Source organism: Phoenix dactylifera, unplaced genomic scaffold (assembly GCF_009389715.1).
Source record: "Phoenix dactylifera cultivar Barhee BC4 unplaced genomic scaffold, palm_55x_up_171113_PBpolish2nd_filt_p 000164F, whole genome shotgun sequence".
NCBI lineage: Eukaryota > Viridiplantae > Streptophyta > Magnoliopsida > Arecales > Arecaceae > Phoenix > Phoenix dactylifera.
In genome coordinates this window covers 225,181-249,796 of record NW_024067706.1, presented here as the reverse complement: position 1 = coordinate 249,796, position 24,616 = coordinate 225,181, and the positions used below count along the sequence as shown (strand labels likewise).

At 37.1% G+C, this 24,616-nt stretch overlaps 1 protein-coding gene across 6 annotated transcripts; it reads right to left on the bottom strand.

The window, feature by feature from the left end:
* Positions 1 to 600: 600 nt before the first annotated feature.
* Positions 601 to 24,616, bottom strand: LOC103722443 (probable ADP-ribosylation factor GTPase-activating protein AGD11). 6 transcript variants are annotated; one of them, XR_003388602.2, is made up of 10 exons: positions 24,369 to 24,615; positions 24,108 to 24,209; positions 16,951 to 17,044; positions 9,838 to 9,913; positions 4,556 to 4,719; positions 4,266 to 4,470; positions 4,011 to 4,127; positions 3,900 to 3,914; positions 3,706 to 3,796; positions 872 to 1,009 (listed from the first exon to the last, which is right to left on the bottom strand). XR_003388602.2 is itself a non-coding variant. In XM_008813002.3 (9 exons), exons 2-9 carry the CDS (start codon positions 24,148 to 24,150, stop codon positions 728 to 730), a joined length of 1,077 nt encoding a protein of 358 aa, XP_008811224.2. In that variant the 5' UTR covers positions 24,151 to 24,209; positions 24,369 to 24,616; the 3' UTR covers positions 601 to 727. The 6 variants fall into 6 exon arrangements, 5 of the variants coding, with proteins under 5 accessions (XP_008811224.2, XP_026666335.2, XP_038972958.1 ...); XM_008813002.3 differs by lacking the exon at positions 3,706 to 3,796 and having other exon boundaries at positions 601 to 1,009; positions 3,819 to 3,914; positions 24,369 to 24,616; XM_026810535.2 differs by having other exon boundaries at positions 3,706 to 3,914; positions 24,369 to 24,616.

Genomic DNA, 24,616 nt, shown 5'->3' with positions numbered 1-24,616 from the left:
GTTATGACCTGCCATTATATTGAGATTTTATTTGGCCAATCATCGTCAAGCCTTTTCTATATATTTCTTTTATTTATTTACAGGGAATTATGTAGTAATAAAGGTATTGAGAGTCTGTTAAAATAGCTGCCATTTACAATCATGCTGCTGGGTGCTAGGGAACCAGGGACAAACTCGTTGCTGTTGATGTATCTTTGGAAATTTGCTAGTGTGAGAACTAATGCGGTAGATGAAGGCAGGAACATTTCTACTTGTTTCTTTTAACATGTTTGACAAAATTTCTTTTTGGGAGCAGCTAATTATATTGGTTCTGCTGACTCGAGCTTTACAGAACTACCTTAGGGACATTTGATGATTCAAAATTTAGATAGCTCCTGGGGACTGCAAGCTCCCTAGACAGGGATATCATTGATTGGTTCAAGTGTTCATCTTAGTGTTCGTTGATTGGTGACCATCATCACATGACTTAAGAAGGCAACATAATAATATTCCTCACTCCACATTAGTTTTCATCACTGCTGTTGTAGGTGGGTTGCCACTTGATGGATACCTAGAACCTGTCTTTTTCTGTGGAAGTATAGTGCCCGCTAACATTAATGACAACTAAAAAGTTCTGTGACATATAAATCAGATAATACGTGGGAATAAAGCTAAGATTCCCACAGGTCTTGTATGTCAAAATGAAAGGCCAGAGTTTGTACTACAATACTTTGTACCTCTCCGGTGATTATTGACTTAGGGGTACACATTCGAGTTCGATCTCCAATTCACCACGTTCGACATTTTGAAGTTTGAGGGTGATCTCCTGCTTTACCTTGCCATTATCAAGTGAAATGATACTATCCTTGACTAATGTATTATCATCACTGACCAGGCATTTCCCAAGCTGCATGGACTCGGAAATAGTAGAATTTTCATAAGCTTTGGCTGCTGAGACCAGTGGTTGGATATCTATTTCAGCCTCCCCCATCCGATCATCGGTTGAGAATGTATCCTTGTCATACACTTGCTGCCAAAAGATATACAGAAGATAAGCAATTTTATGCTTTGTTAGATCCATGTAATTGCTAAACACATTGTATGGCATGGACAAATTCCATACCAGCTTGGATTCAGAAAACTAATTTATCCTGATAATAAAAAGGAAATTGATGGTATTTTGTGGCAGATTTCCATAATTTGTGTTTTAATTTTTATTTAATTTACAATAATCTGGTTGATATCAATATACTATCATATTTAGTTTTTTAATTAAAAAATTTATCAACATTTTCTTGTGCCACAACACTGAGCAAGATCTCTGGATAGAGAGAGAGAGAGAGAGAGAGAGAGAGAGAGAGAGAGAGAGAGAGAGAGTTCCCTGATCGTCTGTGTTCCAAGATGCACTTGGAACAACCAAAAACATGACTTCAGAATTGGATTGAGATTATATATTCTACAGCCATGAGAATTCAATTAAGATTACATAACAAATGTACCGGAGAAGACAATTCAACCTCTTCTAGTTTCACGTAGAAGTGACACTTCTACTTTTGTAGAAAAAGACACCTGCGTTCTCCATTTCGTTTGGGCTCCCAAGAATGGGGCATTAATGAACAACCAACATTCTGGTACAAGGTAGATTCAACAACCAAGTAGAAGGGCAAATTAATTAATTTGAATTATTTGGATAATGGTAAAACTACGAAATTAGGATTTATATTATCTCAAATTCACATCAAGTGGTACAGAATTCACCCAAATAGGATTGCTTCGTAAACAGTTGATTGCAACAAAAAATGCTTTCCCTTTCAGCAAGTTAGGCACCAAGAAAATCTTGCAGCTGAGGTCCTTATAAGGGGGAAAAAGTCGACTAGTCTTTTGCAAGATAATTAAATGATGTACTTTAAATGCAAGTGTGGCTTTACTAATTTTATGATAAAGCGATGTCAAACCTGAACCAAGAAGCATCTAGAACATGCCAGAAATAGTGGTACTAGTTTATGGTAAAAAGGCAATATAGACTATAAATGCATATGAATGACTCAAAGCTAAAGCATTATGGAACTGTTTTGAGAAGCATTCAAGCTTCCAAGGTAAGGAATTCAGATAAATGTTGAACTTCTAAAAGCTGGTCCATAACTGCTTATCTTTGACATAATCCACTAAAAATGATTACAATATTGCAGACTGCCCACCATCTTACTTCCTACACTACCACAAATTCACATGAGCAATGAAAATGACAGTACTATGTAAATAGGTGGTTGGCCACTGACCAATTGGACACTCATTTCTGTTTCCTCTTTCTTATATTTGAATTTGTTATTGCATCGAATGATTATATTTTCAACTACTTGATGAACGACAATAACTATACTTTAATAGCAAGGAAAAGAGTGACAAAATAAATGCGGTATATTCATCTGACATTCAGAACTATTTATAAGAAGCCAAGAGGTCGCCCATCATTAGGATCTTTATTTTCAGCGCTCTCTGGTGTAATTTTAGCATCCCAACACTACATTATACCATTTGCACAAGGTCCAGTGGGTAACACTATAGGTCAATTATACCTCTCCCTCCCTCCCTCCCTCCCTCCCTCTATCTTCCCTGTGTGCTTGAGGTAGAATCCTATCCGTAGAGTTCTATCTCATATTTTATTAATGGAAAATCAGTGTAAGGCTATGTCAAAAAGAAAACTAATGAAACTAAAACATGATTTATAACATAGAAAATGCCTATAAGTTAAAACCTACATTATTTATACTTTATAGGTTTTCCCCCTCTCCATCAAGAAAAGGTCCTATGTGCGAGTTTATATTGTAGCTTATGAGAATTCAGCCACTAAATTCTAGTTTTATGTGTGTATATATACAGAGAGAGGAGAATAAGGCTCAGGCTGGCTGGATTTGATGCCTGATCCAATCACCTCCAACCATACGATGAAGCATAGATCTCAATGCACTGATCTACAGTTAATCTCTTTCGCCGTTTACTACAGCGAAAAAATGAAAACGTTGTCACCTCAAAAGGTGCACCTCTCTCCCTCTCCACATTACCTCAAAAGGTTCGCACCGGTTCCACGCGGAATCGGCCAGTTCGGACCGAGTCTGTGTGGTTCGGGATTAGTTCCAACTGGTTCCGGCTGGTTCCGATCGGTTGGGAACCAGTTTTGGTCGGTTCGGACTTGATTCCGAAAAAATGAGTGAATCGACCCGGTCCCCTGCTGGGTCAGCTTGGTATGGGCCGAATCGGGTGGTTCGGGACGATTCAACAAACCATGCTTCTAGAACTAGGTCACTTTGTCCGAATATTTAGTGTCAGCAAAAAAATGCAGGGATATTTTAAGTCAGCGGAAACATTTTCTTTGAAGCACGTGATTTGTTGGTTTAGGCCATGTGGCTGTTAACCACAAGGTTGAAGGTTTAAGCCCTTGCTCCTGTGTTTCTTGGGAAAAAAAGTACCGGTATGGTCCTGAGCATTAAATGCATGCATTAATATGCATTTCCTATGAGGACAAGGACTAACCAAATTTGTCAGTGAGACACAAATAGAACTTCTGATAATATTATAGAGGGCTTATCTAAGAAGATAAATAAAAAATCTGGGAGTACTTGAGCATACAAAATGAAAACTGAACATTCCGATTATAAACATGTCAAAGAACTATCAGTCCAAATATGTAAAGTGAACAAGAAAACTATATAAAAGTGTGGAAACTACAGAATCATGCTTCAGAACATAAGCCTTTGTGCTAGAGTTGTTGAGAAATGACTGATGTCAATTTTGGTCCCAATTACAGCACTCTCTGTTCCTGCAACAGTAAAAAAACTTACCAGCTTCAGAGGTGGGATAGGATCTGGGATTGACAACATCAGTCTTTCATTCCATATGGGATTCAAATTGCTCTTTATTACCTGTGTTTTCATTGACTGCCACCGTAAATAGAAAAGTTTATCATTTCAGACATGAATGATATATAAAAATTCAGCATGGTAAGGGCTTGATCATGTTAAAAGTTCTCTCACTTGGTGTCCCAAATTGAGGATGACATAAGGATCACTAGTCATCACATCTCGAACAGCTAAATTGGTACCTCTTATAATGTTGACCTTGATCAAACCAACAAATTCAACCATACCCATCTACAAAATTAATTTTGATTAAAAGACTCAAGAGGAAGTTGATTAGCAGATTCTGTAGTCGTAAATAAATGCAAATTAGGTGATTTGAGCCAAGCCAAATTCTGTAAGTTTGATAAATTTGGATCATGTGAATCACACCGTTTTTTTAATCGCCTTCTGCTCAGACTCCTTCCTTCTCCAGCTATTTCGGAATGCATGACCTAGTCCATGACGAAGGCCAGTGGGTTGTTTCTCAAAGCTTTTAATGGAAACATTGTTCTGTAAAGTTGTGCTCAAACTACCAGGTGTTGTAGATATAATCAACCCATTAGAGTTTGCAAACTGTTGCAGCTCATATTTTCTCCTGAATATTCAAGAAACGAAATTATAATTTAGAATATGAAATGAATATTGTAGACAAATATGAAAACTGCAGCACTAGAATGTACTTGATAAAATCAGAGCGTTCCTCTATAGAAGAATCTGGTCTTGGCTTTTTGAAATTTTCAGGCAAGAAAGCTTCATATCTCATATTTACCACAGCATTACCACCCCCAGCAGACAAAGAATCAACCTGTTCATCTGTCCACTCATCTAGCTTCACTGATAAGACCTGAAGCAGAAAGCAAATAAACTTGATTTCTATGGAATGTAAAATGTGCCCAAGTCAGCAACATACTTAAATATTTCTAAACAGAGCTGGCTACTCTGGGAACCTCTATGGCTTTGAAGTTCTTGTTTAAATAGGGATGGGCAAGGTTTGCCAGACCGGGCTGAATCGATCGGTTCGGCCTGTACCAAGCCGACCTAGTGGGGGACTGGGTCGGTTCACTTCTTTTTTCGTAACCAGCTCTGAACCGGCCGGAACCGGTTTTGAGATAGAAACCGGCTAGAACTGGTCGGAACTGACCAGAACCGGTCGTGAACCACCCGGACTTAGTCCGATGCCGGATGCTTCGCATCGAGTCGGACTAGTTCCAAACCGGCCCCTCCCCCTCTCTTTCTTTTGCTTTAAAAGATGATTGGGAAGGCCTAAGAAATTTTTCAGGCCTTCCCAACCTATCAATATACTCCCCCCCATTCCCAACGGCAAAAAATACACTGATTCAGCATGATTGAAGGAGTATCCGGCCCTAAATAAGGTATGCTTCCTCTCTCCTATCTCATTTTCTCTCTCTCTTTTTTAATGCCAAAAGATACCTTAAAAATTTGCAAAATAAGAGGGGATCATACCAAAATTTTTGATTTTGGCTTGATTTTATGATATGTTGTAGATCTATGGATGATCTAGTAGAGCCCGCGAGGATACGATTGCATATAGGAGACGGACTCCTCGAAGTCATTCAGGAAGACACGATGCAGTTGCAGAGGACCTTGCACGTGGAGCAGGACCCATAGATATAACAGGTTCTAGGTCGTATACTGGATCCTATTATCCGCAGCCACAAGCAGCCTATGACCCTTATAAATACAGATATGGATATGGTGCATCTGATGCATCATCTTCTAGTGGCACTACCCTACATAGCCCGAAACATCTTACAGATCGGATTTTGCTTCCGGCATATTCGGATAGGCCCCTCCACAGCCGTATTATCAGCCAGAGGACCTCTCAGAGCCAGAACTTCAGTGAGAGATCCGAGAGTGCTTATAACCCAGAGCGCGTTCCTTATGGAATGAACATACAAGACTACAATACCATTTGATTAGAGGGGTGGGTTGATGTACCTCCTAACTATGTTAATGATGCGGATATCTTTGAGTGGCATTGCCACTCAGCAAGATTTTGGATATTGGTATGTTGTACTTTAAATATATATAATTGATCATATTATTTTATATTTTTCACCTCACTAGTAGATTTTAGAATATTTCATGTTGCTTCTTGTAGTATACAATATCTCACTAATTATTTTATGTTTTGTATCACTTTAAAATAACAAGATGCATCATTTAGGTTAAACCGGGATCATAGAAGTATCAAAAAATATCAAAAAAATATCAAATTATACTTAAAATCATTGAAAAAGTTGAAAAATTGATTACCAATTAATCAAACTTGAAAAACTTTTTTAAAAAAATTAAGCATGGTAATTCGGAACTGAACTGCACGCCCAAGCATATCGTGTGTCAGTATGGTACCAAACAAGTACCGTACTGACTCGCCTGCCGACTAGTATGGGGCCCGATAACGATTCGGCAAACCTTGGAGACTGCCACTTTAAAATGCGTAATATGTTGGGAATTATATCCTAAATGTCAATCGTCAGCATATTGATGATTGAATTTTGTAAATAAATTGACAAATTAATAAAGTATTATTTGGCATTATTCATCATTTCATCTTCAAATGAACTCTTATATGATGAAGTTCTTAGGACTTATGTTATGATAAAGGAGGATTTATCTTTGAGTCCTTAAACTTGTTTCCGACCAAATAATATGTTGTTACTAGGACGACAACATTATCGAGATTAGATCGTTGTGTGACATATACGTTGGTTGTCCTCTTAACCAAGGAGTGTGAAGACACTGGTATGCCATACAGGTGAAGTGATGGAGTACATTTCACTGAACGTGACCAATTCCGGAACGCTCTACTGTCGAGAGATGTTCCGAGTGGATATGCGTATAAGTTTGGCCCTCTGACCTGAGACCGCAACCTGTGACTAGCAAGCAACTCACTGTACTTTGGTACCGGACTACCTGAATTTCTAATTCAGTGACGGAAGGTCACTGGGTGCAGTCAAGTACTTGCGTAGTCAGTTGTGAGTCAAGATGGAATTGACCCCTCCTGGAAACAGGAATAATGTCTTGTGATTAATTTAGCAAAACCTTGGCCAGGATAATCCCAGTGAGGAGTCACGGGATATCTAAAGTTAATCACATAATGGATGTACTAATTATAGGGTTGACAGTGAGCTCTAAGTCATCCTGGCATTAAGAGTCAAAGGGATTGAATTATACAGTAACCATAGTTCAGGGTTCCAGAATATTTGCTTCGCATATATTCGGCCTATTCGGACGTCGGGTACCATTGCTAGATGGTCACATCGATTAGTGTAGGAAGTCGTTCCTATACTACCGGCTTAGGTTCGAACCTATGAGGTCACACGCATAGAAGATTCCTGATTGATCAAGAAGGCTGATGAATGATTAAGAATCATTCAGGAATAATTTGGTCAATTCGATTGGCAAATTATCTTATAAAATAATTAAAATAATTATCGAAGGATTAATTAGTAATTAGATTGCTAATGAACTCAATTGGATTGAGTAATTAGACTAAGGATGAGCCAAATTGAATTAGATTCAATTCTGGGCTCAATCAGGGTTTTTGACCTGATTGGATTAGGTCTGAATCAAGAGGACTTAGGTTGATCAAATTAAATTAGATTAAATTTATGCTTAATTAGGGATTGACCTAATTGGATTAGGTTCAACCCATGGTAATTGGATCATTCTAATTATTAGGATTTAATTAAATTAAATGGGTTTGATCTGAAACTGTTCGGATCTTGAAATCCACTTGTCACATATCCATGCATGGCGCCATAAATTGATTTTTAATATGATTAAAAATTAATTTAATTTATTTAATGGTGCCATGGGATACTTGGCAACATCAGGGACCTCTTTCATCATTAGATGGGTCGAAATGGAGAGATAAATTCATGAAAAGAATTGGATAAGATCAAATTCTCTCTCTTCATGACATATGTAATCCTTATCTTTATCTCACTTCTAATTAAGGTTGAATTTCGAATTTAATCATCACAAAATCACCACGTGACCCTCTAATCTGTTTGGGGGCATGGAAATTTCGAAATTGAAAGAGGAAAGTGGCAACATGATGAATGGTTTAGATTAGATCAAGCTTCATCATGTAATGGCACATGAACTTGAATTTTGAATTCAAAATTCAAAACCCCACAAAATCCTCCACAAATATGGGATGGTTGGCATGAAGTTAGGTAGGAGAGCAACATTAAAAGGACCTCCATCATCTGGTGGTCGAATTCAAGAAAAAAAGAGAGAAAAAGAAGAAGAAAAAAGGGAAAAGAAAAGAGAGGAACCCTAGTTCATGCATGGAAAAATTCTGCATTCAATCTAGCTGACTTCTTCCTCCTCTAAGTCCATCGCGCCATTAGTGTTAGGGGTCCCTGATAAGAGTCTTTAGATCAGATCTAAGTCCTCTTCAATCCCTGTAAACCTTCCCTCCAAGTTCTTCCAAGAAGGCAGATCAAAAGTTGATAGCGTTTGGAAGATCAAATTTCAGCCTCAAGAAATTCTGCGCAAGCTAGCACTTCCGCAGGATTGGATCTCTTCAGGAACTTCGCGTGGACTTCTCGTAGAGGCCATTCGTGTGCGTGGCTGCGAAGTCGAGGATCAGATCCACAAGTTTCATCCATCATAAAAGGTATTAATCCTACATTAATCTTTTATTATGGTGTCAAGATCTAGGTCTGATTCCCCGAGGTTTTACCCTCTTTTGGGGCTCCTCACGGAGATATCTTCAGAATCCATTCAATGGATATTCGGAGATTAATCGGAATAGAGTTCTTAAGTTTCAGATCTGATAGTTAATCATGCATGAAAGTTTTAACATAATTGTTTAAACGATTCCGGCATAATCCTATGTGTTCTTAAGGTGCTGATTTCTAGATTTGATCTTGTAAGCATGCATGAATTAAATTGTTTGATTCGATTTTTCCGCTGCGTTTTAAAACTTAAAAAGAACTACGTATGGCTTGATCTCCCTTATGAAGGGGTACGTAGGCAACCCGATCAGGTTCAGCTATAGTTTTTAAAAAAAAAAATCAGCATGCTTAACACCGAAGAACCTAGGATTCACTTTCATAATATCCATTGTACCACCTTATTATGAGGGACCTTGGTTCTGTATTTTGTCATATGTTCTTTCTTACCTTAATAATCTTCTCATTGCTGTTACAAAGTAGGTATGAAGAACATGTATATAAAAGGCTATAACAAAGTGTAACAATATAGTGCTTTCCCTAGTTTAAACTCCAAACTAGATTGATGAATAATAAAACTATTGATGGGAACTCTAGACTTACATAGAAGACGATTTGCAACTCTTACTAGCAAAAAATTCCTCTTTAATAGACTGGTTATATTGTACCAAATAATGTATAACATTATGTCATCATTTGCTCATTCTTTCTAGATTCATTCATATCACGTACATGTATTACTAAGAAATTATTTAAATTTCACACAGAATTCTCCTAGATATATGTTTTTTCTAGTCCAGTAACATCTTTGTTTTGAGTTGTTTGATGGTTGCAGTTTGACATTTGCATTCCTTAAGCTCAAACAACAAATAATAATCATTTGCATGAGAAATTCTTGAGACCTTCCAAAGAGAAATGCAACAAATTGAAACAATTGTACGCTTTTAGATCCTGCCATGTACTTCTCTTCTACCTAACAATAGTAATAATGAACATTAACTGAAGGGTGTTCCAATAAACGAGGCACCTACCCTTGCAAGGTCCAGGGAGACTTATATACACATCCTTATCCCTGCGTGAGGAGAGGCTCTTTTCATGTTTTGAACCCATGATACCCAGATCATGATAGAGCAACCTTACCATTGTGCCAAGGCCGAGCCTTAACAATAACAAACATTAATTAAAATAAAATAAAAAATAATCAAGCAGAATGTTTTTGATGAGTCACATCACAAACTTTATAGATCTGATACCTTTGATATATGCACTCCAAGGCTTCTATGAACTCCAGAACACTTGATACAAATAAATACTCCAAGACTCAACGATCTGGTTAGAGTAATTTGATCTAGTGAGATGCATACTTGTTGAATGAAATATAAAGCACCAAAAATCATCAAGAAATACAAATAATGTATTGAGAATGTAAGAGGCATCTTATCATCCTTGAATAAAGATGAAAATAATTTCACACAGCATAGTGTAAGAATATTAAGCCAATTTTCAAATTAAACTGCTATGGAGTCCCAAATTATCTGGTAAGTTACAAGTCAGGTACTATCTTACTGATGTGATGTCCTAATTACAATATGAGCAGAGAAATAGCAAACTGAAATATAAGTTCCCATCACGTTGATAGGTTTATGAAGACATTCTTATTAAATTATTTGATAATTCAATTACATCCATGCTTTTCAACAAGGAAAATGGGTATCTAAAAGATGGTAACAAACATAGAAAGGAACAAAACTTTTCCAAAAATAGAAAATCCAAATGAATGCATTTTTTTATGGATGATAAAATGTCCGATCAGAAATCCAAATGCTACATCTAACTACTCTTCTATGATTTACTTTCTGGATTCTTCTAAAGATCAACCGTCACACCCCAAATTCGGGATATAACATGGCCATGCTACTGTGAGGTACCGCCCACGATAACACGAAGCCAACAATAGTAAACCTGTATGAAAATGCATCTCAAATAAAATATAACAAAAAAAGTAGTCCACCAATTCCCATCAATTAAGTAAAACAAGTGCCGGTATAGAGCTTCTAAATCTAAATTTAAATGTTCAAAAACCCATAACCTCAAAATCTATAAAATTATCAACTAAAAGTCCACAATCAAGTATTAAACTAAAAATTCTGTGACAAAGTCTCCTAGCACGAAATTCGAGCTTGATCCTTTCCCATTTCCAATGATCTTATTTATTTGTAAAGTCAAAAGAAGAGTAAGCTACATAGCTCCGTAAGTAAATCTTATGCTATCTTATTTGATTGAGCATAAACTTTTTACATGAATCAACGCATCATTTAGAGAAACTTTCATTACAAAATACAATAATTTATAGTATAGTATGATAAAACAAGTCATGAAACCAATCATGTATGCATAAATCATAAACATTTCACAAATATGGCTCCAAGTATATAGCATAAATAAATCCATAAATTATTTTGCCATTTAGCTATGTCACAATACTCTTAGACTAATGCTAAGATCATTTTGTACTTGTGATAGAGCCGTAATCGACAAAATACCAACTACTATTATCTGTTGCTAAGGCCTGTACGTCAACTACTATTACCCTCCGGTAAGATCGTATGCCAACTATTGTTATCCGTTGGTAGGGTTATATGCCAACTACTATTACGTGCTGGTAGGGTTGTTTGGAACTAGCTATACATAGCTATCTAAGAGCCTTTAGCTATATCTATGTAAAACAAAATTTTCTTCAGTTATACTTTCTTAGAACATATTTTTTTAAATCATAAATAAATAAATAAGTTGAAAGACACTAAATGGCTTTGCATAACAAAATGCAAATTTCATAATTTAGAGTTCATTGTTCATAGACAAGCCATTAATATTAAAAAATTCATGGAACCATTCTTTTCATAATACATATGCTTGATCCTTAAATTAAGAAATATATGAAATCATCAATGTTAAATATCATTTTCACATTTTCACAAATCATACGCATTGAAAACAAGTGGTAATTTGAAAGCTAATAAGCAGTGTATGGACTACTTATAAATTCGAAAACAAGGAGCATAAGAATTACTTACCTCTTTCACGTTGAATCCTCACACTAAACCTATTCGAAGCCATTAAAATCTATAATCAACAACCTTGAAACTCAAATATATAATAGAAAACCCAAGAGAACCAAAAACGGGTTAAAATTGGGCAAAACGATCTAATTTGGGGTACTGCAAGTTATGTGGCTTCATGTCAGAACCAAGATGAGGAAAGGATAGGGCTAGCTAGGTGGCAGTGCCTGATGGTTTGGATCAATATGATTAGAGTGAACTCAACTGGTCAAAATTGGCTAAGATTTAGGTGACTCATTAGAGGTTGATAGTGACTAGATTCTAGAGGTACCTGGCAAGGGCTGAGATCGGGGCCAACATGTTGCTTGGCAGCCAACGGACAAAACCCCTTACTATGGTCAACTAATGTTGTAGGGGGTCCCATTGGTAGGGCCCATGAGTCATGAAGAGGGGCAAGAGAGGAAAGGAAGAGAGAGAAAGGATCACAAGAGATAGGATCCATTCTCTTCCTTTTCTTTTCTTTTTTTCTTTAGTAACAAAATAAAGGAGGTGGTCCTATGGTCATAGGGCTGGTCAACGTCGGAGGGCTAGCAACCGAAGTTTCAACAGGGGATGGTGGCCGACAAAATTGGGCGGCCGATGAAGAAACGAGTGAAATAGGGTTGGACAGGGTTAAAAACAAGGGGGGTTTTGGCCCATTCGAATCCAGGCTCCAATTTGCTCCCTGACGGCTGGGGATTCAGCAAAGACTAGGGGTTGATGTGGGGGAGAGGCCAAGGGCCTCAGTGATGAACGCCAGCAACGGGATGACCCCAAAAAAAAAGGATAAAGGAGAACATGGGCAGAACAGTGGAGGGTTTTTCGCCAAAATCCGATTCTCTTCTTAGAAGATTTCGTCTGATGACGGTGGCATTAGGACTGAGGAAAGTGAGGAAGGGAGGTATTGGTCTATCACCTCAAGTCTGGTGAGGTCTCGAGGCCAGCCTGGTGAGGAATTCAACGGCAAAAACTACGAGTATTTGATGATGACATCGATAGTGGAACTAAAGGTGATCGACGATGAGTGTGCCTAGAAGGGTGAGGGTCTTCTTTAATAGATGAACCCTAGGGCCCTTTTCCTATTCTGCTGGCCCTATGTTTTCTACGCCCGCTGGAAGTCGTCGAAGGAGACTTCCATCTAGAGTCTTCCACGGCCCCAACATGTGCTGCCCAGCCTGCAAGCTGGGTTATTCTAGTCCTGGTTGGCCAATGGGCCGAGCCAGCTCAACGCGAGGCCAAGCCTCACATCACCAATATTTGAAGCTCATAGGTCATGAAACTCCTTCAACATCTATTTCCCATCACCCATTTTTGCATATGAAATATTGGCACTTCATGCAAAGATATTGTATACTTTGGATGAGGCGTCAACAGTTCAAGTACTACTTTGTTACATTGAAAGAACAGATTAGAACTCTTCAATCATTGTACTTGAACTATCATTGAAGAGTAAGAGAGAGAAATGACAAGCATAATCAATAGTTGTAGCCGCATAGATGAACTTCCAAATGAAGCAGACATAAAAAAAATTAGCCTTAGTTTTTCATATCATCACAACCATCACAAGAATATTTACCACTAGGGTTCATGAGGAGGGCTTGTGATGATTGATGGAATCTAATTAGATGAGAACATGGGTGGGTGAATGATATTAATATAATGAAAAGAAAAACATCAGGAGATATGGGCCAAGAAATATACAGACATTAAGGAAGCATATAGTATGCAATTTTAGTGAGAATAAATAATGGTGGGATATATTGATGGCCAACATCCCCCCCCCCCCCAAAAAAAAAAAAAACCACAAATCAATTAGAAAGAAAAAGATGCATGCATTTCCCAGAAAACTGGAGAAGTATGAAGGGGATATGTGCTTAGCATTAGGTGATTGATGACATGGGCTTGGTTGGAATTTAGATGAAACAACTGAAAGGTTGGCAATGCAATCTAGCTTAGAATGTTGGCCAACCTAAAAGAGTCTAAGCTTATGAGATGAGTGTTGTCATTATGATAATGATAAAGTAAGTGCAAGACAAAGCTAGAAAAAGATTCTGTCAGAAATGAGAACTTAAGAAAGATGAGAAATTGCACCAAAAAATGACAAAGTGATGGAAAAGTAGTTGAGATAGCAAAAGCATTTGAAACAAAGAAACTAGTAGGTCCTAGAAAGGAAAGGGGAAAAGATATGTGAGAAATTTGGGCATTGGAAACTCAGTTGGAATCTGGGAGAAAGTAAATACGAGCTTGGATTAGAAAATATGTAACTGTTAATATATATGGTTATGGGTTAGCTATAACCCTGTCAAACCCTTCCACACAGACTGCTTAACCTTTAGGCTGGGGCAGTGGAGGGTGGGCCTTCTTTAGTCCTCCCGCTAATATGGTCTGGGTAGAGGCAGAATGTTTGTGACATCATCATAGCTGTTCAGTGTCCTCTACCTGTCTCTCTATAGGAGGAGAACTAAGTTTTCTACATTACTCCCCCCACCCCCCACCTCTCTTGTGCAACCTTTACATATATAGCTATCTTATTTTCTATTAATATTTTTATTTATTTACTCAAACCTTAACATATTAATATATAAAAATATCTTTCACTTGTTTCAAGAATATAAGGCAAAAAAGAAGACAAACATCTTCACCAAATAATCTGCTAAACTTTGATATGGTATTCATAAAACTGCTGAAAAGCATTAGGTACTGTGACTATAAGATCAAGATTTGCTGTTTATGGTACATATTACATATATAATATGGTTTAAATTCTTTTTACTGAATAAATAATATTTGGGTTTGATCTAGTCATGTGCCATCTACCACTATATTCATTCCAATTATAATTCTTAAGGAATTGATCAACTTGTTCACTTTTTGATCCCCCTCATTGAGGTCACTGTGACTTGACTTTCTTCATTACATCACACATCATATTGAAATATGATCTATTTAATTTAGAAGGATAATTATTTTAACTTTCATATTTATTTCCTGGTGCAAAAATACAAAAATAATAACAATTAAGAACTTATGCTTTCAATATATAGGAGTATACATGTGTCTTAGACTAAGTTCGAAACTAGGCATTGCCGCAGCAAACACCCGTCCTCCTAAGAAAGTAAACGAGAGGAAGGGGAGTCTTCATTATACAGGATGGCGAATCGATAGACCTAAAAAGGAGGTCTCATTTCAAGTCTTGGTTGGTTGAACCCCTAGCATACTAAGTTGATTGATCAAAAATACTGTCTAGAAGAAATTATATTTTATCCAACTTTTTCCTAGCAACTCAGCATGTTCAATGCATGTAAGAAAAAGATATAACTAGCAAAAACATTGAATTATAAATTCATAAAATAAACAATTAGATCCAAAAAGATAAAATAAAGATTTAGAATACAAAAAAAGTAAAATTGAAAATCATATTGTATAAAATAAAAAACATAAGAACAATGAAAAGCAAACAAAAAGTAAACAAATTTTAAATAAGATAAACATACAGAACAAGAATAAAATTAAAAAAAATGTTTTTTCATGACGATCAACATCATCAAGGTCATAGCCCACTATTGTCAGATCCCACCGTTGTTAATTATCAGGAGATCATATTGTGACTGCTATTTCCTTACCGACTCCCTCACTTTTAGAGATTAAAAGTATAATTTGTTGGGAAAGAGCTAAAAGAAGAGAATGGCTGGTATTATGGACTGATTATTTAAAAATAAATATGGAGACATTTGTTTCCAAATGAGTTTTTCTTTTTTTTGAAAATTGCAAGGGTACTTCATAATTAACTGAAAGCATTTTGCTTAGAAAAGCTAATAAACAGAGTCCTATAGGGAATACTCCAAAAATAAAAACTTCCTTTAGTGTAACAAAGTTCCAGGAAGAAAAAGGTTCTGTGCATCCAGACCAAGAATAGAAACAGTTAAAATGCCAAATTGCTGAAGTACCCTATAATTTCCTACCATGATGTGTCCACATATGCAAAAGTCTCCAGAATCCAGAAAACTTAAAAGATAGAGGAGTTTGGACACAACTGCTTCCCAACAACTTTCTTCATTCCCAAATTTTTAATTCATATTGTACAAATTTTTTCTAGAAGGAACCTCCATAAATTTTTGTACCAACAACCTTGGGACACTTGTGCCTGTTTCCACACACTCAATCATTTTAGATATGGTTTACTTCATCGGAAGTCATTATAATATGATTCAATTACCCAGAACAAAAGTTGGCCATAGAAAATTCTTCCAAGACCACCTCTAAAACTATATCTAAGCAGCCAAATGGCATGATAGTAATAAATGTGCATTATCACATCTATTTGGAGCTACCTTATACTTCATTACTATTAAAAAAAATTTTGGCCAGGTCATTTATCGTTGCTGTTTTCTATAATCGTTTTATAGAAAAGATGATAACAGCATAAATACTCAAACACAGACAATCTTCCACTGGAAATTTCACTCATGTAATTTGTACACATTCACAGTTCAAGAGCAAAATATTCCAAATAGCCAGAAATTGATATAGCTTAAGTGTATCACCACAGCTTGAGATTTGAATAGAGCCTGTGATAACAGCAAGCATTAGATACAATATTTCTTCTGCTTGAACAGGGCAATTACCATGAAGTGGAGAGCATCAATGCAACCGAACTTCATTGGAAAAAGTTAGCGCACTAAAGGGAACTCAGATATAAGAATTATACCATAATGAGGCACCAAATCAAATTGGTATGTAGTATGTTGAATAATATGTTTAGCTGTGTGACTAAAAAGAAGTTTTCATGACACACAAACCATAGCAAAGATTCAAAACATAACTAAAAGAATCTAAGATTGTTATCAGATCTAGATCATGCTAGATTTTGCCAATGAATTCTTCAAGCCAAATATGGTTCACCAATGAAAGCACAGATCAACCTTTAAAGAGCAGATGAAGTTTTATGTACAGTTATGGAAAATGACACTTAAACTGAAAAGATGATAGATACATTACTATATGAGTATTTACATGGTATTATGGTATGTACATAGAGCATGGAGTTCAATGTAAGATAAGTGCATAATGTCAGTAACTATCTAACAAAACAGAACTTCAAAATTAACTTTAGAACTTTATTAAGAATACCAAATCTGAACATGACAAAAGATTAACAGGTAGCACGAAAAAATAAGTAATAATAAATTAAGATGAAAATTGATACATAAGGAAATCTAATACAACTAGAAAGCCAAGACAAAGTGCTCTACTTAGTCAAAGACATACACCCATTTTGGATCTGGAGAGCCGCAATCAGCGCAAAATCTATTGGCCGGTTGACTCAACAGATTTTCCAGCCTTTTCCATGGACTCAAGGGACCTACAAAATAAAAAACAAACAAAGTTAGAAATAGTTTTAAGTTATAGACAACTAAACTCACTGCATCATGTATACATGTTCTTATCTTGCAGATTTTCACAATCATACACAACAAGATAAAAGCATTCCAAAAAGGGCATCTTAGTTCATGAGGCTCCTGCACTGCCACTGCAGGATCCAAGGAGTGTAGATGAATGCAATCTTACCCTTGTGGAGAGATTTTCTATGTTTTGAACCCATGACACCCACGTTACAATAGAGCAACTTTACCATTTCACAATCATACAGTAAATAAGATAGAAGTATCCTAGAAATAGATAATATTATAAAATCAACTTTGGTCGTCCATGGCCTACTATTTATATGCATGAATTGCAGTACCTGATTGTACCATCTAGTACAGGCATACTATAACCTAACAAACTAATACTTGATATAGAGTGTGTACTGAGTGTTGGAGCTAGAAATCGATCCATGCTGACACTTTACTAGCATGATACCCACATGCGTACTGAAATTGTTACCGCAAACCATGTTTCTATGCTGCCAAACATAATAAGTAACATTTTTTTTCTTTTTTTTGGTAAAAACGGCAGTTCATATAACTCTAACTTGAGTACATCCAGCCATATCAAAAGAAAGTAAAGAGAACAACGGAATGGGACTATCAGCTGCTGATGTCCAAAGAAACTCTCCGGAATGCCTGGCGACGTAAGAGGCGACCCAGTCAGCAGCTCTGTTCGCCTCCCGGTACACATGTATAGCATGAGAGTCACCCATCTCCTGAACCAGTCTCCTAGTCTCACGGATAAGTGGATGACCGTCACCGAACCTGTCCACCCCCTGGATCCAATCGATCACCACCGAAGAGTCTCCCTCGAGATACACCCGGACGGCGCCGAGGACCCTCCTCGCGTAGGATAAGCCCTCCCAAGCAGCCCTCAGCTCTGCTCCAACAACGGTAAGCCCTGGTATGCGACGGCCACCAGCGGCTATCAATCTGCCCCTCCCGTCTCTGATCACAAATCCCACACCTCCAGAGACGCTATCCACCGACCGACTACCATCAAAATTCACCTTGAGATGACCAAGGGGTGGGGGTACCCAAGAAACAAGGGCGAACCTGGGCGCTGTAGCAGCGGAACGAGTACCCCAGATGTCCCTAACCATCCCAGAAGTGAACCACGCAGTAGCCGCGGTAATCTCCCCTGCATGTAGCATAGCTCGATCCACCACCATCCTCGAGGACCACCTCCTACCCTCAAATAGACCAGCATTCCTATCCAGCCAAATATGATAAGTCAAGTGTGCCATCATGATACCCGCCTCAACAGAACAAGGGCTCCGCATAGAGGCTCTCAACACGTGCATCAGATCCTGAACCGACTCCACCGAATGGGGTAACAGAACAGGAGACCTGCTCCATATCTCTCTAGCCCTGGGACACTGCAATAGAACATGGTCAATGGTCTCCTCGATACCTGAACACCGATCACAGCACTGAGAAATCCGCATGCCCCGTCCGGCTAGCATACCCCTGGTCGGTAGGCATCCCCATGCCACCTTCCAGAAGAAGAGCGCCACCCGCGGATGACACCGTAACCGCCATATCCATCTGCCCTCAATCTGCCGGTCTGACACCCTACTGGTCAAAGTGTGGAGATCCCTGGCTCGCACCTGCACTCGGCCCGTCGGCCACCAGACTAACCTATCTGGCACCTCCTACATAGGAATCGGAAGGTCCATGATCATCACTGCCAGTTGTTCCCCAAACACCTCCCGAATCAATCCCTCCCTCCAGCAGCCCCCCTCTGGGTCCATCAAATCACTAACCCTAAATCCAGCGATCCTCGCCGAGTCCACTAAGGTCGGAAGACGGCTGATCGGCTGCTCAGTCACCCACCTGTCCTCCAAAACATCTATAGACCGCCCATCTCCAATGGCCCATCTCATCTCTGGTAGCACCAACGCAGCCCTAGCACACATCTCCCTCCACACCGGGGAATGGAAGCGGCCTCCACGCACTCTAGGTATCAGAGCTCCATATTTGGCCCTCATCAACGAGGACCACATGCTGTCAGGCTCTAGCACAAACCTCACTGCATGTCGAGCCGCTAAAGCCTCCCGCCTAGCCATCAGAGACAGCACCCCCAACCCACCGAACCTGATCGGCTGACACACCACCTCCCATGCCACCAAGTGAACACCACCTCTGCCCCTGCTCCTTCCCCAGATAAAGTTTCTAAAAGTCTGCTCAAGGGTCCTCACAAGAGACACCGGAATAAAGGAATTGGAACATACAAAATGAATTGGAATTGGAACAAGTAATATTCACTTAATTCTACATACAAAATGACTAAGCTGAAACATAATTATAAGTTTTGTGTTTGGTATGAGTTCAGCTAAGAAAAAAAACCCAAATTTGGAAAGAATGCAGAAAATTTGCTAAAATTTGGAAAATGATTTGCACAAGAAAAAATTATATGAAAATTTAACAAAAAACAATGTAATATTGTTAATAACTTAATATATTTGTATGTTTATTGATGTAAGAAAAAGTATGAAAGAGGAAGAACAACAAATAGAATAAATCATCAAAATGCCAGCAACACATAACATCATCATAAGGCTTTCTTAAATTAGCCGTTAATAATGTGGTTAAATTGTACACAACTGAATATTTTTTTATGAATTCTAACTACTCAAGAATAATTTGGAATTGCTCTCCCAAATAATAAGTTGTAAAATACTTTAAGAATTTTTCAATATATTTGAGAATATGTTGCTATGAATAGAAATCATGGTTCGCCGTACTGGCCCGAACCGGATGGTACAAGGCGTACCGTACCGGTTCGGTATCGGTATTCGGTACGGATAGCATACAGACATTCGGTATGCCAAAAAAATTTCGTACCATACTGTCTTGACACAGTGTTGGTGTGATACCGATATAGGGTCTGGTACCAAGACAGCGAACCTTGGTAGAAATAGTTCTAACACCAGTAGGACGTCAAAGATGCTCGTGTGTTTGAAGCTTCCTGCTAAGTATAATGGAGCAACCTGCAGCGGAGGTTTGCGGATAGAAATATCTATTTTTGGACCTGAAGCATTGTTCGAATGTTCAAAAGGTAATTTCCACAAGGATCTTTATTGTAAGATATGTAGATTGTCTTGTTTCCATTATATCAATATTCAATACTATGGGTTATTAATTATCAGCAAACATGGAACAAATTTAGAAACTACGGATTTTCTCCAGCAACATTTTCAAACAAAAAGTTTCAGCAGAGTCTGCCCCCTTCTCCAAGGCATCAAAGTGGAACATCACATACATGCGTTTGTCAGCTCTAATATACAAACCTTTAAGCACTTTAATGGGCTGAAATGTGAAGCTTTTGTTTGATTATGCGAAGGTGATATATAGGTGAAGAAGATGTTGTGAGAAAGCTTATTTATTTAGCAATTACTAGACTTTGTATTGCATTTCTTGTGAGTTTTACAAGTTAATTTATTCCAAAATAAAACCATATAATTTAGAGGAGCAGTCTGAATATTAAGATACAGATACTTCAGTAGTTTGCTGGAAGAGGACCCTTGTATATATCTTCTTATCAAATCTTTTCTTTGTGCATACTAGTTAGAATATCCTCTAGAAGAGAAAAAGTCACCTGCTAAATATTAGATCCTTGTTGGGGGCAATTAGTGACTTTAGAAAAGACAAAAAAAACCAAAATGCTATGGCTCCTTCAAGTAACAAAATGCCAAGCTAAGTTTCATGTCATGTGACTCGATGTAGTTAGAAACTCTGCTAGCTAAATGAAACTAGAAGTGAAGCAGCCAATGGAAAAATATTTTGATAATCAAGCAATCCTATAAGTAGCAAGTCAACCCATTAATTTCATTTATAATTAAATGAGTAGAGGTTCACTGCCACTTCATCAGAGAAATTTGAATGAAAGGAAATACGTATAATATTTGCCAATTGATAAGATGAAGCCTCATATTTGTTTGTTAAAGCACTTGAAAGAGCCAGAGTGTACAAGTAACTCAAGCTAGGATTATTGAATATCTACGTCTTAGCTCAAAGCAAGGTGTTGAAGGATGCAAGTGATTAACATAGTGACAGTATTATTTAGAAAGATTAGCAAGATATTGTTTATTTTTTACTTGTAAAATTATCCTGAATTATTTTTATGTAAATGTGAATTATAAAAAAAATCATTCAGTGACTCATATATTATACATTTATTTATGAATTATTCATGATTAGTTCATGTATTACAAATTAGCAATCCATTCTACTGTTCTTGATTTGGTGTTATCAGATTATTTGCCTTTTCCATGCTTGCTTTTATCACATAGGCAAATACATAATTATATTGATAATTATTTGATTTTGTTATATTCTTTTTAATATTTAATCATCTGAGTGCCTTCCAAACATTTGATAGATTATTTGCATTTTTTCTGAATGTCAAATCTTTGCTTGTATCCAAGTTATTCCCAAATGCCTAACTATCACTATGAGGGTTTGTTTAGATCTTTCTACATAAGTGATCTCATTTGGGCCAAATTCAATCAACCCAAAATAAATTAATTTAGAGTTAAGAATCAACAATGGTGGAGGATATTTTCACCTTTCTATATCCTTGGTACTCACTGTTGATTAAGAGACTGACCACAACAGGTCATTCGTTCAATCCTCGCTACAGTGTCTCTTTCTTTTTCTTTTCTCTTTTTACCCTTTTCTCCTCCATTTCTTATATATATTGTAATGTAAGATGGACAAAAATCTATATGCCACTACTCCAAGAATATGAAAACAACTCCAGATCAGATTTATTAAAATTATACACTGGATCCCAAAATCTTGAAAGATCACATCAAGATCAAAAACTGTACACCTAGGCCTGGAACATTCCTATCCATACTACTTGTTTCTTTCACCGAAATAGTTTCTTGCAAATCAAAATTAAACCAATTCACTCTATAGACTAATTCCAAATTTAGATTATAGCAAAATTTAGCCTTAATACAAAATTTCCTAGGTTTTCTTTACACTGAAAGCCTTGAATAAGTTACCTGCTTTATTTTTTTATCACTTCCAAAGAATTTATTGTTAAATTTTTAGCTTTTTAAAAACTCTAGGTATTTGGTATTTTATGGGTATGGCTTTAATTAGTTCTCAATAATAAGAAATGAGTTTGGGATGGTTGCTACTTTAGTTGGCAGTTCAATACATAAGCATAGTAATTAGCCATATCACCACTATCGAGGGTTAGCATTATGAATTCATATGCCATTAGACACTAACAGGACAATCGGTACCCACCCTTATGGCCTTAGTATTTGTCTCCAACGATCATTTGGATGAATATTTGTTCTGATTGTGTTCAAGAACTTTAATGCAGGGAATTGAGCTTCAAATAACATTTGTAGGTGAGAATTAATGGACTGTACACATAAAGTTCTATGCACACTACTGAGGAGATACTGTTATAGAAACTTATCACCAGCAGAAGAAGAAAGACACTTCTTTTTTTTTCCTGAAAATACAGTTCATTGCTGCTTATCATTATTTTTCTTGATTTTTGTTTTTTGCAACCATGTGTTTTGAACTTTGAATTGGGGGAGATTTGGGTTTATCTATTTATCCTCATTGTGTTCCCATGTGCATTCTGTTCTTATGGGTCAAACAAAAGTAATTCAAAAGTAACAGTTTTATTCCTCTTTTGGTATTTATATTTAAATGCATTCAGGTTTGGATAGTTTTCCCTTAGGACAATCTAGGGACCTCATGCAGTTGGATTCCCTGTTCCGAATATCACATGTAGGTCTGTGTGTGTTTGTGACCTAAAAATAAGATCCTCAGCAGAAGCAGAATATCGTTCCATGGCCTCAACTTGTTGTGAGATTACTTGGTTAAAAAATCTTCTTGCTGATTTGAATGTTCTGCATCCAAACGCAGCTCTCTTATTTTGTGACAATAAGGCAGCTATACACATTGCTGCTAATCCAGTATTTCATGGAAGGACTAAACATATAGAAATTGATTGTCACATTATAAGAGATAATGTACAATCAGGGATGATTCGGACTCTTCATGTATCGAGCACTAGACAGCTTGCTGATTTACTGACTAAGGGCCTTGGAGCTGTTAGATTTCACACTCTTCTTGGCAAGATGGGTGTTCACAATTTTCACACTCCATCTTGAGGGGGAGTGTTACACATCCTTATGTATTATGGATGAAGTCTGACTGAAACTAAACTAATTTCTGTTATTCAGTTAGTCAATCAGTTAGTCAGTTAGGCAGTACTCAGTTAGCTCTTAACAGTTTAGTTCCTATATATATATATGTAACTTCAGCTTGTAAGAGATAGATGCAGAAGTAAGAATAAAGACTCGGCTTAGTCTTTTCTCTTCCTCCAAGATTATTTCCTATGAATACATTTTCCATTTCCTTCTTCATACAAAACTTTACATTGTGCATTGTTATAATCTTCAATTTTCTTCGCCTCCTTTTCATCTCTCATCTTCAACTCTAATGAAGAAAAAGAAATACTTCATAGCTTGGCTGCTGAGCACTAAGCACCTAAAGATGAATAGTTGGTCGTTCCAATTTTGAAGTAAAAGTTCCTATATTTTTGTTTTGGTATTTCAAAGTTATGCTTTAAAAGTACCTTCAACCCGACAATTCCTTTTTTTCTTGCCATCCTTAGGGCAATAGATCGCTATTATCATTCCAAAAGCAACATAAAAGTTCCATCCAATTGATCTTTAATGTCTGAGAATCTCCTCAAATCCGAAGCACATTCCAATGTAAAACATTTCGAAATAACCAGCAAACCAAACACTCCAAATTCAAGTATACAGACCATTAAAAAATAGAGCGACAATCCAAATAAATGCAGCTTCGATCATTTTGTTTCGAACCATTACATTACCTCCCACCCCCAACCCGTGTTAAAATTATCATAACAATAGCGACGAAGATGACATGACAAAACATGATCGTATGAATTAAAAAAAAAGTCAAGAAAATTAATAAAGAAAAAGGAACCTGGCTGGTTGCTGGGGTCGTGATTTTCTTGATGAGTATTCATTTACATAGCAAGCCCCAATCTTCTGAAAACAATCATTTCCCTGTGCTTCTACCTCTCCCCTTCAACCCAAGAAAAATAGCAACAAAAAGAAAATGGTAAGATAACATTGCATAATTATAACAAATTATAGATGGAGATCAATGGATCTCAATTTTATTACAGGACATACCAAAGGTGAATCAACAAATAAAAAAGAGACAAAGAAAGGGGAATTCTACCTTTTTGAGAAGACCAAAGGGAGTCATCACCTTCTACGGATGTAATGACCATCCATGAGATCTAGCTAATAATTGATCCATGGATTACATAATAAAATAAAAAGAAATTATTCGAATATTAGGAGAGAAGACTATGGATGCATTTCCCCACGTCTATTGTTGTTTAATTTTTTTTTTGTCATTTTTTATTGAAAAAAAGAGAGAGAGGAGAGAAAATGATGTGAGCTTGTGGCCAGAAAGTCAAAGGT